The sequence below is a fragment of the Prionailurus viverrinus genome, chromosome X, assembly GCF_022837055.1.
Source record: "Prionailurus viverrinus isolate Anna chromosome X, UM_Priviv_1.0, whole genome shotgun sequence".
Classification (NCBI taxonomy): Eukaryota; Metazoa; Chordata; class Mammalia; order Carnivora; family Felidae; genus Prionailurus; species Prionailurus viverrinus.
This window is the reverse complement of record NC_062579.1, coordinates 2,453,208-2,470,689: the sequence shown is the minus strand read 5'-3', so window position 1 is coordinate 2,470,689 and position 17,482 is coordinate 2,453,208. Positions and strand designations below refer to the sequence as shown.

The 17,482-nt window shown below is 44.5% G+C and overlaps 1 protein-coding gene across 4 annotated transcripts in view; it reads left to right on the top strand.

The window, feature by feature from the left end:
* Nucleotides 1–17,482, top strand: part of ANOS1 (anosmin 1) — a 188,997-nt gene that overhangs the window by 128,211 nt on the left and 43,304 nt on the right. For all 4 annotated transcript variants that reach the window (XM_047843331.1, XM_047843333.1, XM_047843330.1 and 1 more), the window contains exons 4-6: nt 928–1,150; nt 9,465–9,649; nt 12,583–12,712. In XM_047843331.1, the coding sequence (XP_047699287.1) occupies nt 928–1,150; nt 9,465–9,649; nt 12,583–12,712 (538 nt within the window). The remainder of the gene's footprint in view (nt 1–927; nt 1,151–9,464; nt 9,650–12,582; nt 12,713–17,482) is intronic.

Below are 17,482 nucleotides of genomic sequence, written 5' to 3'. Positions count from 1 at the left end.
AACCATTTTTCCTAAGGAAAAAGACACATCTGATAAGTGACCCTTTCCACTACTCACACTGTTTCCATAATGCGACTGACTCTCTAAACAAGTCAAGGAATACCTGTTCTCTCTAGTGTTTCATTGATTGTGGGCTCAACTGAAATATCATCAGCCATATGCTATCCAGAACCTGACTGTGTCACAGGTAACAATGATTCACATTCGTTTTCTGCAGAATTTATTGACAATTCCATATTGATAAGAGGTCCCATGTGCACATTAACTCTAGAAGCTGGATATTATTAAAATATGTTCAGTTAACTGAGGCTTAGACTACTATTTGATAAGCTATCACTAAATGTGTTAACTGATGTGAGGGTTGTAAATGTTCCGTAGGGCTACAGCAAACACATCTTGATTAGTATTGACCGTGCAAAAACTAAATGACTCATTAGAGAATGAAAATATGTGTACAGTGGTCCGAAAGAGCCCCTCAAATGGTACTAACATCCTTTATGAATATTTGTAATCAATTATTTGACAACCACATTTAACTCACCATGTAATACTTTGTGAATGTGTGTTTGTATAATTCATGTGTATCTGGAAAGGTACAATTCAAGGGTCGGGTTCCTTTTAGAAATTAACATACAGTATTATGGGTTTGGGGGGAAAAGAAAACAAATCTATTTTTTTTGTAAAATATTCCAGGGAAATTTTGACCAAGTAAGAATTTTTTACCTTCCTTTCTGATGTCTTGGAAATCAAGCGTCCTGAGTCTGTCATAAGAGAAGTTCTCTTTTAAGGGCACCAGGTTGCCTCTGTCGGTAAGAGTGTGTGACTCTTGACCTTGGGGTTGTAAGTTCGAGACCCACGTCGAGTGCAAAGATGACTTAAGAATTTTACATCTTAAAAATAAGAGAATGGTTCTTCTTCTCTCTTTAGCCTCTGTTCCCCAAGAAGAACTACGAATGCCTGACGAGCTGTGAGTTCCTCAAGTACATCCTAGCGGTGAAGCAGGGGGACTGCCCGGCCCCCGAGAAAGCAAGCGGATTTGCCGCCGCCTGTGTGGAAAGTTGTGAAGCTGACAATGAGTGCTCTGGGGTTAAGAAATGTTGTTCCAATGGGTGCGGACACACCTGCCAGGTGCCCAAGACGCTGTACAAAGGTAATGAGCAGAGCACCCACTGTGAAGGGACCCTCACAGTGGGGTTGTGTGTGCATGGGGAAGGGTGTCAGTCAAAGATGGCACTACGGGGAGTGCCCAGGGGAAACAGTCGGTTGAGCGCCTGACTCTTGGTTTCGACTCTGGTCATGATCTCACAGTTGGTGAGTTCAAGCCCCACGTCAGGCTCTCTCTGCCCTCCCCCACTCACTTACTCTTTCTCTCAAAAACGAAAACCAAAAACAAAGATGGCACCATTGGAAGAGAAGAAAAATGGTAAGAAAGTGTACTTTGTGCCACAAACATCTGAAAATACCACCGGATTGTATAGATCAGCCACAGCACACACATTCTGGGGCAGAGCAAATCATCCTTATCACATTTAACATTTCAGGAGGACAACATCACTTCAGGAACTTTCTCGTACTTTTCTCGAGTAAGAATAAATCAATTCGGCTGCCCTGGGTACATTGGAGTAAATGGATTTAAATCCTTGGAAAAATGGGCTGGGGGTGGGGCACCCTTGAGAAATGCATAACCAATGCACCAGTATTGTGGATTTCCTGTTGGCATAATCCAAGAACACGATTGTCATTGTGTGGACTGTCACTATTTTGAGTTGTGTCTTGAGAACCAGGGGGAGGAAGAGCTATCTTCCAGAGATGGGGAGTCAGTTCATCAAACCATTTATGTATATAAATATTATTATTAATATTATAAGTAGAGAGAATCATCTTTGATTCTCCTCTCTTTCACACCAAATATATATTATTTCCAAATATAGGTCAGTTATTTTTAAACCGCATGAAACACTATCGCCAGCAATATGCCCGTTTTGAATTATGTGCCGGCTGGCGAACTATTTTCAGAAGTCCGCTCTTAGATCACTCTCGTCTCCCAGGACTTCTGTCCCTGCCCCGGTCTCCTCTGGCCCACACTGAGAATTACTCCAGTCTGAAACCTGTGTAATCCATCCGGCTTTTATTTTCTTACTGCACCCCCCCCCCTTTCTTTTTTCCATAGGATCTTTGGAAAACTGGCATAAATACCTGTCTCAAATTCAAAATAATTGCCGCTTTCCCCTTCTTACTGGGTGACGTTTAATAGATTTAAAGTTTTATTGTTTTCATGCCTCTCATTGTAAACTACATAAAATCGCTTTTGCAAAACCAAACACCATTTAATTTTTCTAAAGTCTGTTATTATGAAACCTTCTCTGTTATTATAGATCATTTGCTATTTAAGTATTAGCATTTACCACAAAAATAGCATGCTTTTATAATGATTGTTGAAAACCCATTTGTAAAACCCTTAGTGTTTTTAAAGTAGGGTGTTTTAAAGAGGCATTCTATGTTAAAATATGCTTTTTATTTAAAAAGCATTGAAGAGTCAGTGTGAATTTCAAATATGCCTGGTTCACCAAGAATAAAGGAAATAGTCTGTGAAGGGCCAGCATAAAATGATTAATTATTAAAAGAGACTTGCAATTTAAACCTATGCTTAACTCTGTCTTTCTCTCTCTCTCTCTCTCTCTGTCTCTCTCAAAAAAAACACAAACTTTAGGAAAAAAACTTTTAAAGGGGCGCCTAGGTGGGTGAGGTCGTGATGTGAGTTCAAGTCCCATGTCAAGCTCTGTGCTGACAGCTCAGAGCCTGGAGCCTGCTTTGGATTCTATGTCCCCCTTTCTCTCTCTGCCCCTCCCCTGCTTGCACTCTGTCTCTTTCTCTCTCTCAAAAATAAACATTAAAAAATTAAAAAAAAATTTAAACCTATGCTTAACTAAATATGATGGACTTTTAAAAGAAGCGTTGAAGTCTCTCTCCTTCTATAAAGTAGCTCTTGGCTTTTTATGGAGACGGGCAGTTCATGCAGAACTCATTAGAAATAGGATGAACAGTCTCTTGACCTGATGATGACTTTTGCCCAATGAGACTAGGATTATATTACTGTTTTTTTGAGCATACACATAGCTGCAGGTAGGTATTTTCCCCTACGCTCTGTTGGGCAGTCCCTGAAGGCGGGCTGGTTTCCACGTCGGGGGACGTCTGACCATGGCAGTGAGCATGCGAGCAGGTGCAACCAGTGCAAGTCGGAGGGGCCCCACACAGCCGGCCAGAATGCTTCCCGCCACAGCCTTGGCTGATTAGCTACCCGAAGCGTGTAATCGTGTTCCTGACTGGAGTCGCACCGAGGAGCGTGGTGGGGCTGATGGCTCCCTGTCTCCCAGGTAGAGGGTCCTCTTGGACCCAGCGCTTGGCTGTGCAAGGAGAGAAAGACCTACTACCCAGCCAGACATCCCGCACCCAAATCCCCCTGGGCTCGTCTGTGGGGGACCAGCCCCCACCATCCTTCTGGCCTGCACGTTGCCTTCTTATTGTCCCGAACCAGCCACGGGTCAGAAGCTTGCCCTCTGCTCGCTGCTCAGGCTAGGTCTGTGCCGTCTGTTTCCTTAGGAAGAGGGCACCCATCATTGGGTGAGACCGGCTGGTCCTGACCCCAGTCTGCAGGTGCTGACACTGAGCTTGCAAGCTGTTTCTCAGACGACTTGGTATTCGGTGGCGGGAATACATCTGCCCCCTGGTTCCCAGCTGGGCCAGCTCTCCTGGTATTTTCTTTTAAAAAAAAAATTTTTTTTCAACGTTTATTTATTTTTGGGACAGAGAGAGACAGAGCATGAATGGGGGAGGGGCAGAGAGAGAGGGAGACACAGAATCGGAAACAGGCTCCAGGCTCTGAGCCATCAGCCCAGAGCCCGACGCGGGGCTCGAACTCACGAACCGTGAGATCGTGACCTGGCTGAAGTCGGACGCTTAACCGACTGAGCCACCCAGGCGCCCCTCTCCTGGTATTTTCACTTGGAGTCTGTCCAACTACCACAGCAGGGCCTGAAATCACTGTATTAATACAGTGTAGGTCAGTTAAAAGATGTATCAATATCAGATATATTTTTAAAAAATTTTTAACGTTTATTTATCTTAAAGATAGAGTGTAAGTGGGGAAGGGGTAGAGAGAGAGGGAGACACAGAATCCGAAGCAGGTTCCAGGCTCTGAGCTGTCAGCACAGAGCCTGACGTGGGGCTCGCTCTCAAAAACCGCGAGATCATGACCTGAGCCCAAGTCAGACGCTTAACTGACTAAGCCACCCAGGTGCCCCCCCAATATCAAATATTTTAATAAAAGCACTGATCTGTAAGTTGTTGGGGTACAACATCAGGTCCAGTAGTTCCTTATCAGAGTACTCATGCATATAACGCTCACCTGTGGACAAATAATCATCTCAACTTTTGCAGTAAATTGATATGTACTGGCCTCTACTGTATTTTTCCTTTCATGAAAGCTTATTGGGTTAGTAAAATTTTCTTAAAGTACAGAAATACATACAAATGTTCTGTTCAGCCTCCTGTGTTTGGGGTAGGGAAGAGGGGGACTTCCTAGATTCTATAGCTTCCAAACCTGATGATGCTCTTAAAATCAATGCATGTTTTGAAACGATGGTCAACAAACTGCATTCTATTTGAGCGTTTAATTTGGCTTATGCTGTAGGAATTGTCCTAAGCCGTTGTCTCTAAGTTGACCTTATAGACTTGTGTTAGAGTTTAAAAGAAAGCAAGACAACAGACAGCTTTTCCTTCGCCCTTCAAATAACATTGTTAGCCACACCCCGGGATGCTTGCAAACGTTAACGCAGGTAAATGTCCCCTGAGCGGCCAGTACCCTGCGGTGCAAACCAGAGCATGGTCTCGGGAAGTTGAAAAGGCTGATTCTCCACAGGTAAAACATCAATGCTTGCACATCGGGCACTTGTGACTCCCCCACCCCCCTGGTCTGTTTTAAGCCTGATTTATAGCTGACCTACACTCTCCTCCCTCCAGAAGGTGATATAATTTTTTATTTTACTGCCCAAACTGGTGCTTCTGACTCGCAGCTCTGGCACTCATTTGGGTAGGGAAGGTGAGAACCTGAAATTGTTGTCCAAATGTAAAGACTGAGATCAATTTGTGGCTCTCCGTGATCTCTGTTTTCTCTTTACCATGCGCAAACCAACATTAATCATGTATCGCTTTGTTTCCAGAAAGATCTGATGATGGTGTTGACTTAATATCTCCATGAATGTCTTCATATTTGAAATATTTAAAGCTCAGGTCTTTAGAGATGGTCTAATAACACTTTTCACAAATCCATTTTTTAGCATTTTGAATACAGTGACCCGATTCCTGGATGTGATATGAACACAAATTGCCTGAGTACTGATTAGCTCTGTGAGAGATAATGGGTAGTGGCTAATTATTGAATCGTTGGAACACTCTATCTTGCTACATTTTCATAACATTTAGACTCACGATAGAAACATTTTTACAGGAGTTATCAGATCTCGTGATTTACAACTGCCGACTGTGATCATTGAGTTTTCTGTCATTCTATTTGCAAAGTTTTTTACATCATTGGGTTTCACCGAAATACTTGTCACGCTTTAAAGAAAATGCACCTGTAATGTCCCATACGGTGGGATGTTATAGGATAACATGTTTGACAGAACAGCATAGATTTCAGGGGACTAGGTTGTTCAAAACTAAAGAAGAAAAATTCTAGTCATTTACGTAATAAAGGACACACGGAGAAGGCATGCCTGGTGCACATCTGGTTGTGCAGCATGGATGCTGGCTAAGCTACCTAGGACTCTTCAGAAGGCCGGGCTGTGGGGGCCGGGTGTCTCGGGGCTGGGGGGGGGGGGCCGAGGGGCCGAGCCCCATCTGCACACAATTACAGCCGAGTCCTGGAGCTCCTTCCAGTCAAGGGAGCCAGCTGACCCTAATGCAAAGCAGATGGGTCGTTTCTCCACATGCAAATCGCAAGATTGTTGTACGTAATAATTAAAGAGATTGTTAAATGAAGAAATGGGAACTGACATCACTCTGATGCTCATTATGTTCGATTAAGGCTCTTGGTCGTTGAATGATATTCAAGATTAAAACCATCTAGCAAGGGGATTGTTATGCTTGCGTTTGCTGCTGATGAGTTCAGGTTACTTCAGCGGCCAGAGTATTTATCGGAGGTGCATTTATGCTGGAGGATTACGCATAGGAGGGCCAAGGAGAAACTTGGATGGGGAGTCTCAGAGAATGTGCTTTATGCGTGTAAAGAACTCCCCAGTCCTCTTCTCTTTACTCAGCACAAAGAAACCGCGTGAATCCTGAAATGTCCTCAGAGGCCACTCCCTCCTTGCCCATGTGCATACCCCCCCTGGCAGAAAGGGTGCCTAGTACCCTGCCTGCAGTGCAAACACGATGCAATCATTTTGTCGAGATTTGATCTCAATCTTTAGAGAAGCTACTTTGGGATTAAAACTCATCTGCAACGAACTTTCAGATTTTCCAGCATATCAGCAATGGTTAGCAATCGGTCTTTTCTTTTTAACTGGGAAAGTTATGTCAATGCAATAAAACGATTCCATTTTGTAAACTTACTAACATAGTTTTGTTACTGTTTAGCACTTACTTTTTAAAAACGTAAGAGTAAGCAAATACCTGTGTTAAGTTTTCTTCCTTCTGCTAAGTGAGTGCCCTCCGGCAGCGAGGGGGTTGCCCATTGGTGCCAAGATGGCGTTCCTGTATCCTCTTAATTTCTGCTGACAGGGGGTTAGGCTGTTCCTTCAGGACACATTTACTGAGCATTTGCTGTGACAGAATGTGCTCTCCTGAGCCATGATGAGGTGTGGGAATGAAGGAGAAAGTGAACATCGTCAAATGACCTGGCTGCAGTAAGAGGCAGTTAAGTGCACATGTTGACTGTTGCAGGCTAAGCTTCGAAGAGAGAGCAGAGAATGGGACCTTTATTTCCAATGGGGAGGTTTAGGGTAGGTCGCTCTGAGGGGCGGCATTCAGACTGAGCCCAGGAGTATTCACGTGTCCATGGTCAGAAAATAGGAAAGACAATTCAGACTGAAAAAAATCCGTATAAACGCGTCGTGGTGGTAGGAAGCAGCTGACAGTGTGTTTCTAGAAAAGCTGGGTGTAAAGGTAGGTTGTGTGACCAATATGTAAAATGTACCAAGAGACAAACAGAGAGATCACTGGTGGTAGATGATAAAGATCAATGCCGTGACGTGATGTTGAGAAGTTTCCCTTCGTTCCGCAGAAAATAAGATGTGATTGAATAGTCTGAGAAGGTGGAGGGGACAATCTGTCCCGTACTCTAGGAAAATCATAGCCACAAAACACTGTGAAGGGGGAACTAAAAAGATAGGCTTGTGGGACATGGGACGGGACGTTGTTAGGAAGGTCCAGACAGGAGATAGAGGGCCTAAGAAAGGGTGGTCACCGTGGAGACAGGATGACTGGGGAATTCCTGAAATTATACTCTGCAGTCAAACCACGAGGTGTTGGTAGGTCCAAGAGCAAGTCGAGAGGTCCCTTAGCGATCCAAAAGAATAGAGTTGCCATGCAGATACCATCAGGAGTGGGGACATCCTCAGGAGGGGCATTTGAGTTGGGACTCGTGCGAAGAAATTCATCTGGCCAGCAGGTGGACAGTGGGACCTGCAGCCCTAAATCAGGGTACAGAATCGAGGGTCACATACTTAGCAGCAGCACTCTAGGCCTGAAAGTGAATGTGACTCTCAGTGTAAGGTTGTGCACCGAAAACAAAAGTTTATGACTTGAACCTGAATAAACCGTCACACAATGTCAGAACAGGAGACAAATTCCACCCCAGCCCGCAACATCAGGGACATTCAAATCAGAATCTTTAAGGGACATGCAGAGCTGTGAAAAGTGCCTCCTTTCTCTACTTTTCTCAGTAGCTCTTCCTAATTCAAAATGTGGCAAGCAGAAAACTCAGAGAGAAACCTGAGATCAGGTCATCGCTGTAGGCAACTTCATCTTCCTCAGACTTGACTACTTGATGTTCAAAATGGAGGTAATTAACCCTTCCCCCACAGCACAGACCCACATTGAAGATCACTTGAGACACCAGCATTGTAGTAAGGGGAAAAGGGATGCACATAACCCATCAGCAAAGCAAAACGGAGACTGCAGTGGGTATGGGGAATGTTTTCTAGAAAGTATTTTGTACAACTCATTGACCTTTGACTGGATATATTTGGTGCTGTTTAAAAATTACCCAACTCCACCCACCTCAATGTTTAAGGACTTTAAAGTGTCCCCAAACAAGACGCAGCATAAATTAAGGTCAACGTGAAATCAGAGTTGATATTCAGTAACGTCACTAACAGGCATTAGGTATTATCTACGTTTCGTATTTGCACATTTTTCAGTTTCCTCTCTGTTTAAAATGAAGAAGTGGAAAACGAAATAGAGCGTTATCAAATACCGTTTTCAAACGAGTTGTCAACGTGTTAGGCAAATGCTCATTCTCAAGAGAAAATGATCTTAATGGCATGTGAAGTTCTAGGTTGTCGTGGCGTTGAACTTCGTGGTGCCATGGACTCTACCTAATCCAATTAGTCTTACACATCCTATGGGTACATAATCTTATTTTAAACTTCCCTTCCCATAATGGCTACCATTTGGAACTATGGTTCTTAAATCTGTCCGTCGCCAGACCACTTGAATGCACCATGGGGAGAAAAAAGAAATCAGAATGATGAACTACTTTAAAATGAGCCACCTGTGAGGGACTTTTGAAGCAAGGCGGTCACTCGTGCCAAAACCAAACATTATAAATTCATCATTTTTCAATTTTAAGCCATAAGTCTATAGGAGGGAGCCCAGCAATCAATTGGGGAATGCTAAGGACCCATGCTTTGGAAATCATTCTTGTAATGTTTGACCACATGAGAGCATTTTAGGCTTATAATTTTTTTCCTTAGAAGGCAAACATTCTGAGATGGAAAGGCAAGTAGACCGGGGAACCACGTTGTAATGACTTTAGACTGTATCAGCAGAAACAGAGCATGTTGGATGGGAACAGTGTCTTCAAACTCTTCACGACCATGGTGTCACATGAATTCTTGTTAACCGCGTGTGATGCCACTCGGTAACATGGCTTATTCAGAAGAACGCACGTAAAAGAATTGCTCTCAAGATGCCTGGGTGAAAAATGCTTGTTCAGAATCAGGAACCAGTTTAGAGTCTCTTTTTAAAAAAGGGAAAGCTAAAAGAAAAGAAGGTAATTCTCCTGAAATGTGGTGGGCTGACCTCAGTGTGAGAAGCTCTCAAATGTGAAACCCTGATAGGGAGAAGCCACTTTCCTGGGAGGAAGTGAGGATCTGTTGTCATTACACGAGATTTGTCTTTTCTAAAGGTTTTCTTCCTCAGCTTTACCTCTGATCATTTTAATTGCCATGGTCCTGTTTTAGGTGTCCCCCTGAAGCCCAGAAAAGAGTTAAGATTCACAGAACTGCAGTCTGGACAGCTGGAGATTAAGTGGTCCTCGAAATTCAATATTTCCATTGAGCCTGTGATCTACGTGGTGCAAAGAAGGTGGAATTATGGAATCCATCCTAGTGAAGACGATGCCACACACTGGCAGACGGTAGCCCAGGTCAGTGCTTCCTGCGCCCTACCCCTCCCCGCCTTGAGGCAATGTCGACCACACACCTGCAGGCAGAAAATTAACTTGCTGGGGCCCCTGGGTGGCTCTGTCGGTTATGCGTCCGACTTCAGCTCAGGTCATGATCTCATGGTTTGCATGTTCGAGCCCAGTGTTGGGCTATAGGCTGACAGCAGGGAGCCTGGAGCCTGCTTCAGATTCTGTGTCTCCCTCTCTCTCTGCCCCTCCCCTGCTCGCACTCTGTCTCTCTCTTCCTCTCTCTCAAAAATGAACCAACATTAAAAAAAGAAAATTAACTTGCTGTGCCCTAGCCAGAGTAGCCTGACTGACAAAATAACTCACTCAGACGCGGACATAATAGCATGTGTGTGTACGGAAGACAGGACGAGTCCACAGATATAACCCGGTACAACTAGCAACTTGACTATTGGCCTACTTTGCTCAAAATACATGTGCAGTGGAGATAACTCTCTAATCTGAGTGTTCGCATTTACTTCCTCCAAGAACTGCATTTCCTGGAGATAAACTTAACACCGGCCAGAGTCAAAGAAACATAACACTACTAGGACTAGTTCACGGGCCATTGGACCATCTACACGACTCCTGTTTCTCCTGGATTTCAAGCCTTCCTTCTACACAAGGACTTGAGTAGCATGGAGGAAGATTCCTATCGCAAAAGCCCTTAGTGGGAAGTAGCCGTCAGCTCCTAAATCTTTGCTAAGTGCTTCCTCCGTCCCGCTCAGCTTACACACTGATACCCCACCTGCATGGAGTACGCTTGGGGTTTATCTTGACCCGTGCTGCTTCCTTTTCTGTCTCGCTGATGAGAAAAGCAAAATATTTTCTTTCTTTTTAAGAGCTGCTAAACGGACTGCCAGCTGCAAGAAAACTACACGGTTCTAGAAAATGAACAGATTCTCAGTGTGAACCTGCCTCATGTCCTCAGCAGCTGAAACGCCTTCTCCACATGTGTCTGGAGGCACAGATTCTGACCTTAAGTGGATCGGGTCATTTTTCCCCAAGGACCCGATTCCCGTTATTGTTTCTAGTAGATGCAGAATCAGTTTCAGGGTGCAAGTGTTTGGAGGAGGAAGTTGGTTCTTTTCTAATAGTATCTCAAAGAGGATAAACACTAAAATAATTTAGACACTCCTAAATAAATGAACAAACGAGTGGGGAAAATGCCTGCTCAAATAAATTTAGGAATTGTTTCATTCCTATTTTCTTTTTTTTTAAATTTTTTTTCAACGTTTTTTATTTATTTTTGGGACAGAGAGAGACAGAGCATGAACAGGGGAGGGGCAGAGAGAGAGGGAGACACAAAATCGGAAACAGTCTCCAGGCTCCGAGCCATCAGCCCAGAGCCTGACGCGGGGCTCGAACTCCCGGACCGCGAGATCGTGACCTGGCTGAAGTCGGACGCTTAACCGACTGCGCCACCCAGGCGCCCCTGATTCCTATTTTCTTAAAATTTTTTTTTTTGCTTTACTAAAACATAAAGGTGTTCGGCATACAGCCAACATACATGATATGTTCCTTAATGGGACAATCTCACTTGTAAATTTTACGAATTATTTAAAGATTTATGAAAGTAATGGACAAGAAGATCATGTCTCTTATTCCTTTTTTTGAAGATAGAGAAGATCTTGAATAATAATAATAAATTTTATAAATGTGTATAATATTTTATATTACAATTCTATTTATATTAATATATAATACATTAATAGTAATGTAATTATTACTATTATTATTATTAACTAGTTCACATCTTTCTTTCTCTTCCTTCCACCCTGCCTTCTTTGTCTGCTAAATGCTATGGGGAACGTGCTGGCTTCAGGTTTTTAAACTAAAAGTTAAAAGTAAATGGTGATGTCTGTGGAAGGGTTGCCTCGCAGTTTGCTAAATGAGGTAGAAAGCCACATGTGAGAGTTCATAGCTTTCCCTTGGTCTCGGAAATGTTTCTCTTCCCTTAGATATTAAAGTAAATGTGACACCCCTTTGCAAGAAGTTATTGTGGACCCGGGCTAAGGAGGTTTCAGTTCAATCCCACTTGCTCACTTTCACGCACTGAGCGCACATTGGGTTTGGCACTGGGCAACTCACTGGGTCAGTGAGGCCCCGCATGTGGGGATTTGGCTCTTGAAGTCAGTGCAGGGGTCCGCCCCCACAGATTGTCGGGAAAGCGGGTATGGTTCCCCTCAGCTCTGATGAGGTGGGAGGTTAATTGAAGTCTTGTGACTCCAGCAGGAGACGCAGCCAAACCCGGGCACCTTCACCACTGCCCACTTTTTTTCCTTTGGACATTTTATTGGACAGAGAGATATCAACACGCCTCACCCTTGAGAAGCACGACCGGGTCCTTGCAGATCATACGTGATTTACTCAAATAGGGAAAAAAGGCTCGGGTTGCAACATACTTCCAGAAATTGTTAGCGCTCTTTAAAGCATGTGAGTCTCCATCTGACTCCCAAGATTCTATTTGGCAAGCAAGTTAAAGAGGCATTTTTCTTCTATAATTGAAAGGTGATTTCATTTTCTTGCCTATAATGTAATGATTAGCTCATGGATATATTCGCTCATATGTATAACTTAGCGATTAAAACCCTCATGGGTTTAGTGCTGTATTTAGTCACCAGACTCAAGTAGCTCAGCCATGTTCATATGGTTTTGACTCCAGAGATCTTTAACTCTTTGGGGTGAAATACCTATGAATGGAATTAAACACTTGAAACGCCCTAGAAATTCCTTGACCCCTGATAGCTCTTCTCATAACTGAGCACGGTCCCCACACTTAGGCACAAGGGCACAGGGACGTCAAGGCAGCGTGGCGTTGGCTGATGAGGTGGTGCACTTTTATGACAGACCCAGTTGACATGTCTGGGTAAAAGGGTTCTCTGTGCTCTGTGACATCTCCCCCCCAGACCACAGATGAGCGGGTCCAGCTGACTGACATACGACCCAGCAGGTGGTACCAGTTCCGAGTGGCAGGTGTCAACGTGCATGGGACCCGAGGCTTCACCGCCCCCAGCAAACACTTCCGCTCTTCCAAAGGTCAGTCTCACTTTCCTGACCCCTCGCTCCCCTCCCCCTCCCGGCATACCTGGGATGCACATCCCTCGTGTCCCCACGTTCCTATTCACAGCTGCTCAGCAGGTGGCTTTGCTGTTGTTGGCGAAAAGGACCAGATGTGTTTGAAGGCAGCGTGTGAATATACGATTAAGACCGTCATTGGGCTTTATACCTTCCAAACATCGCACAAGATAATCTAGTGGGGTTTTCTCAACTTCGAACTGGTGGTTTTCCATTATCAACTTGTGTTGAGTCTTAGCCTCGAGATATTCTGTGTCAGTCACCAGTGAATTAATTTTTGGAGGGGGAGGGTTTAGTTTGAGCTACTTTAGACTGTGCGGCTTTTCTTGAAACGGTTGTCATATTGCATGTGAGTTAATCTCTTTTATTTCACCACACCCAGAATCTAAACCCCGAGTCACCCCCTCACAGTCACCGTATTGTAGTTGAAGGCATACCCAGGTTAGATATGAGTGTTCCCTCCATGTGTATTCCCCCAGTCGTGTTTAGATGACTGTGCCCCTCCAGCGTTCATTATACGTGTGTTACAAAACCTCATCTCAGAGCCGGGCTGGTCGGCTTGTTCACCTACTAACCGGTCGCTCTCGTCTTACGTGGAAGCGAATTCAGATTTATTTTAAACAAAACGCTTTGTGATATTAATGCATAACAGAAGGCTTATGACATCAGTCATACGTATGTTACGGGAGGGTTTGAACGGGCTGCTCTGACTTGCGACTTCTGCCGCAGGATTGGTCTTCAGTGGAAAGCTTGCAACCGAAATAATTTCATATTTGGATCCTATTACAGTGTGTGTTGTAGACTTTTAACTCTCTTTTTTTTGAAAAAGAACTTTTAAGAAAGGAAAAGTGCATTTTTTCCCTCCATGGAGGCAAATACAAAGTTTAAAAGTGGAATCACGGACATCAGACCTTGTCTCGAGGCTGTCTCCAGTTGGCCTGATGATTTAGAGAGGGAAGTGAAATAATTAATTCACAGTGGGTTCGGAGGTGAGGATCAACTTCGGTGTCATGAGTCAAAGGCGAGCCAGGCACAAAGTGGCCGAACTGTGTTAACCATCTGTTCTGCTGCTGCAGGTCGTCTGGTGGCTCAGGTCAGGGCTGCAAATACGTGGGCAGAAGCACTTTGCAGCCTTTGGAGACAGATGTGGAACACCTTTAGGGATGGGGTGGGATCTGGGCAGGGCTCTGTTGAGTTTCCAGGGCCGGTCATGTAGCTTCCAACTGCCTAAGAGGTACCCGTTCCGAGGAAGCAGCCAGGCCATGCTGTCCCAATATCCCTGCCGTGTGTCTGAGCACCTTAGTCGTCTAGAATCACGGCTGCATCCCTCAAATTTAAAGGGGCTCTTGTTGAATGAGAATGCACCATGTTGGGGAAACATCACAGTCACCATTACTCTCTTCTAGTTACTCATTTTCCAAACACATCCAACCCTCAGCATCCCAGCCTCGTTATTGCAAACCAAAGACGTTTGCAGAATTCATAGTAGATCCTAGTCTTTTTCCAGCAAAAATGCATCACACTACTGTGGAAATGTAATACACTGGCTAAATAAATGGTCAAAGACATTTCCTTCCAGGACTGGTCTAAAGGATCCTTAACCATTTACAGGGTGACACCACGTCTTTCCCCACCTTACTCCAGTTTCATCAAATGTAGAAATGGGCCTCACTGGGAAAACAGTTTTTAAACCCCTTGAAATATAATTATTGCATCATTACAATCATTCCTCTTAAGTGTACAATGGAGGGACTTGTGGTATTCACAGTGATTTGTGGGGCACTGTCTTCCCCTGTGAGAACCCCCCAGGAGCCTCCCTGCTGTAGAACAAAGTTAGTTTTGCATCTTTACCTTCTCCTTGGATCACTCATGTTTCATTCCTTTTTGTATTCAACAAATATTTGTTGAGCACCTATATGTATCAGGCACTGTTCTGGGCACAGGGGATAATAAATGAACAAAAGGAAAAAAACTATCTGCTCTTGTGGAACACACACACACACACACACACACACACACACATATTTATTCCAGTTGGGAGTGTGAGGAAACAGTAAGATTAATAATCAAAATACTGTTGTAAAGTAGGATAGTGATTACTGATGATAGAATAGAACTCAGGACAATACTAAGGAAGGGTATTCGTTTTTTTTACAGTCTTAGCGAAGGCAGACGAGGGTTTTGCTGAGAAAGAGATGTGTGTGAAAGGAGACGAGAGGGGAGAGGAGGGGGAAGCAGGGATGCCGGGGGAGGCCACTCTAACGATCCTGGGCGAAGGTGATGGTACTTTGGACGAAGCCAGAAGTGAGTTGCCCGGAAGAGTGAAGAGTGAAGTTGCCAGTGAGTGATGCTGGTGGGCCACCTCAGTAAATTCGAAAAGTCACTGGCTGGTTCATTTAATGTGAGTGAGTTTTATCATATGTACGTTAAATTCCAATAAGGTTGTTAACACAATTTTCCCCCAGTAAGATCCCCATTCTCCATTTGACGAGATCGGGTAACTGGGGAAAGATGTGTCGCCGTCTTGTAAATGGTCAGGCATCCTTTGGACAAGTCCTGGAGGAAATCTTCAACCGTTGAGCGCAATTATAATACTCCCATCATTTTGTGATGCGGCCTCGCTGAAACCATATTAGAGGTGATTACGAAACCTGCACAAACACTTTAGGTTTGTGAGCGTGCAAGAATCACACAATCTAGAATGTTCCTCCCAGGGAGATCTATAGCTATGGAGCATGTTTGCAAAAGCAGGAAATAAAACATTTTAACACTGCCATGTTTCAAAAAATGGTACGTTTTCATTTCATAAAGCCCCATTTATTCCCGCTGTGCTCCAGAACTGAAACTATACCAGTTGTAAGTCCTCGAGTGGTTTAAAATTGCTTTGAGAAAGAATTATTGCTTCTAAAATAATAGTCTGTGCAAAGGGTAAGTAATTTCTAGTGTATTTGAGTTGGGTAGAGGGCCAGCCTTGATCACTTAAGTCTGGGTCAAGGGAAAGGCGAAGGGGGAAGGGATTTTTTCCATCTACAATAAACACATCTGAAAATAAAAGGCAAATTAAATACAGAAAGAAAAAAAAAACTTGATAAAATGGGTTTCATTTAGCTTATGCTTTCTGCCTGCTATTCATTGGCCTTAATCCTGATTTTCGTGGAGAAGCCAAAATTCTTGTCATTCTCTTCTTTATGGTTATGTTTAAATACAAAATTAGTCTGTGGTTTGCCAGAATGGATTGGCTGTTAACTAAGTTAATTTCCTTTTAACTCATGTATTTTCCAATAACTTCATCTCAGCCCCTCAGAGTGATGATTTGTACAGAAAGTTCTGAGTTGTTGCTACGTTGGTAGATGCTGTTAGCCCGTACGTCCCCCAGAAGAAATGCGTGATTATAAAATAGAGAAAATCAGTAATTTTTGCTGGCAACAGAAAGCCCAAAAGAGAGGTTGGGATAATTTCTGTATTCACTTATTTAAGTCCTCTCCCACCTTTCCCCCGGTACTTAAGAAGGAAAATCGGCTTTGACATTAAAAATGAAGATGACAAATAATTCGGTATCCTAATGCATAATGTCTCTTTCTGGTTTCTGTCCCCTGATTTGGAAACTAGGAATGGTAATGCTTCCACGTGGCGACTTACCTTCCTCGGTCACTGCTAGGATGAAGCGCCTTTCTTTCACCCCGCTGCCACATCCTAGGGTGTACCAGAATTTTTGTGTCCTGTTGCATTGGAACAAACCACGGGAAGCACGGCGCATAGGAACAGAGGGTGCCACTGCGCCTGAGAGCTTTGAGCGCAAGTGGCTTACTCGGGAGGCCGTCCAGGGAACAAGGGAGATGGGAGGTGAGGCAGGGAGGAAGAGAAGGAAGAGTGTAAGAGGCCGGTTCCCATACTGGTTGTCACTGTGGGCGACCGAATTCCTTGCTGTGGGGACTCAGTCCTCAGATGCACGCTATTCCGCGGGGACATGTGTCCACACACGGGCAGAGCTCTGGCCGCTGGCCGGGCCAGCTGAGGAGCTGGGTTCCCAAGTTAGCCATGCGTCCTGAAGCCGTGAGGTGCAGGGACTGACACTGGGATGCGGGGGTCTGCAGGGCTCGGGCTCCACGGCCACGGGATTCCTGCTACAGCAGATCACGGACATGTTCTGCTGTGGTTCAAAATAAATACATTCACAGTTTCACAAAAGGAATGCCCGCGTTCCTAAAGGTCCCCTTTCCCCTTCCTGTGTCAGACGGTGGCAATAACCCGAGAAAGGCGTGCCTTTCTGGCCTCGCCGTGCGCCTCTCCCCTGATGGCACCCTCTCCCAGCGTCTGGCAGGCTCCACGGTGTGTCCGTACCAGCGCCACTCATGTCCAACCCTCAGAGGCCCCAGACGTGGCAGTGAGCCGTCGGGAGGGACAGCTGTAGCTACAGAAAACCTACTTTTTGGGTTCCACGCCATACTTGCTCGCCTTTTTCAGCAAATTGGTGTTTAACCTTCGTTTGACCGTATGGATACTTACTGAAGGGACACAAAATGCATGTGTGTTGCCTGCCCCATATTGGAAATGTATATTGGTGAGTCCTACTACCTGGGCCAAACGTTTGCTGAATTTGGGAAGTAATGTCCCTGCCCATCCAGATGACTTCTGTGTGTCAATGTACGTAGCAAGAGAAAGAAGGAAGTCTTCAAGTTTTGTAGGTTGTACAGAGCAAAATCCGAATTTTGGGTTTTTGGTTGTTTTTTG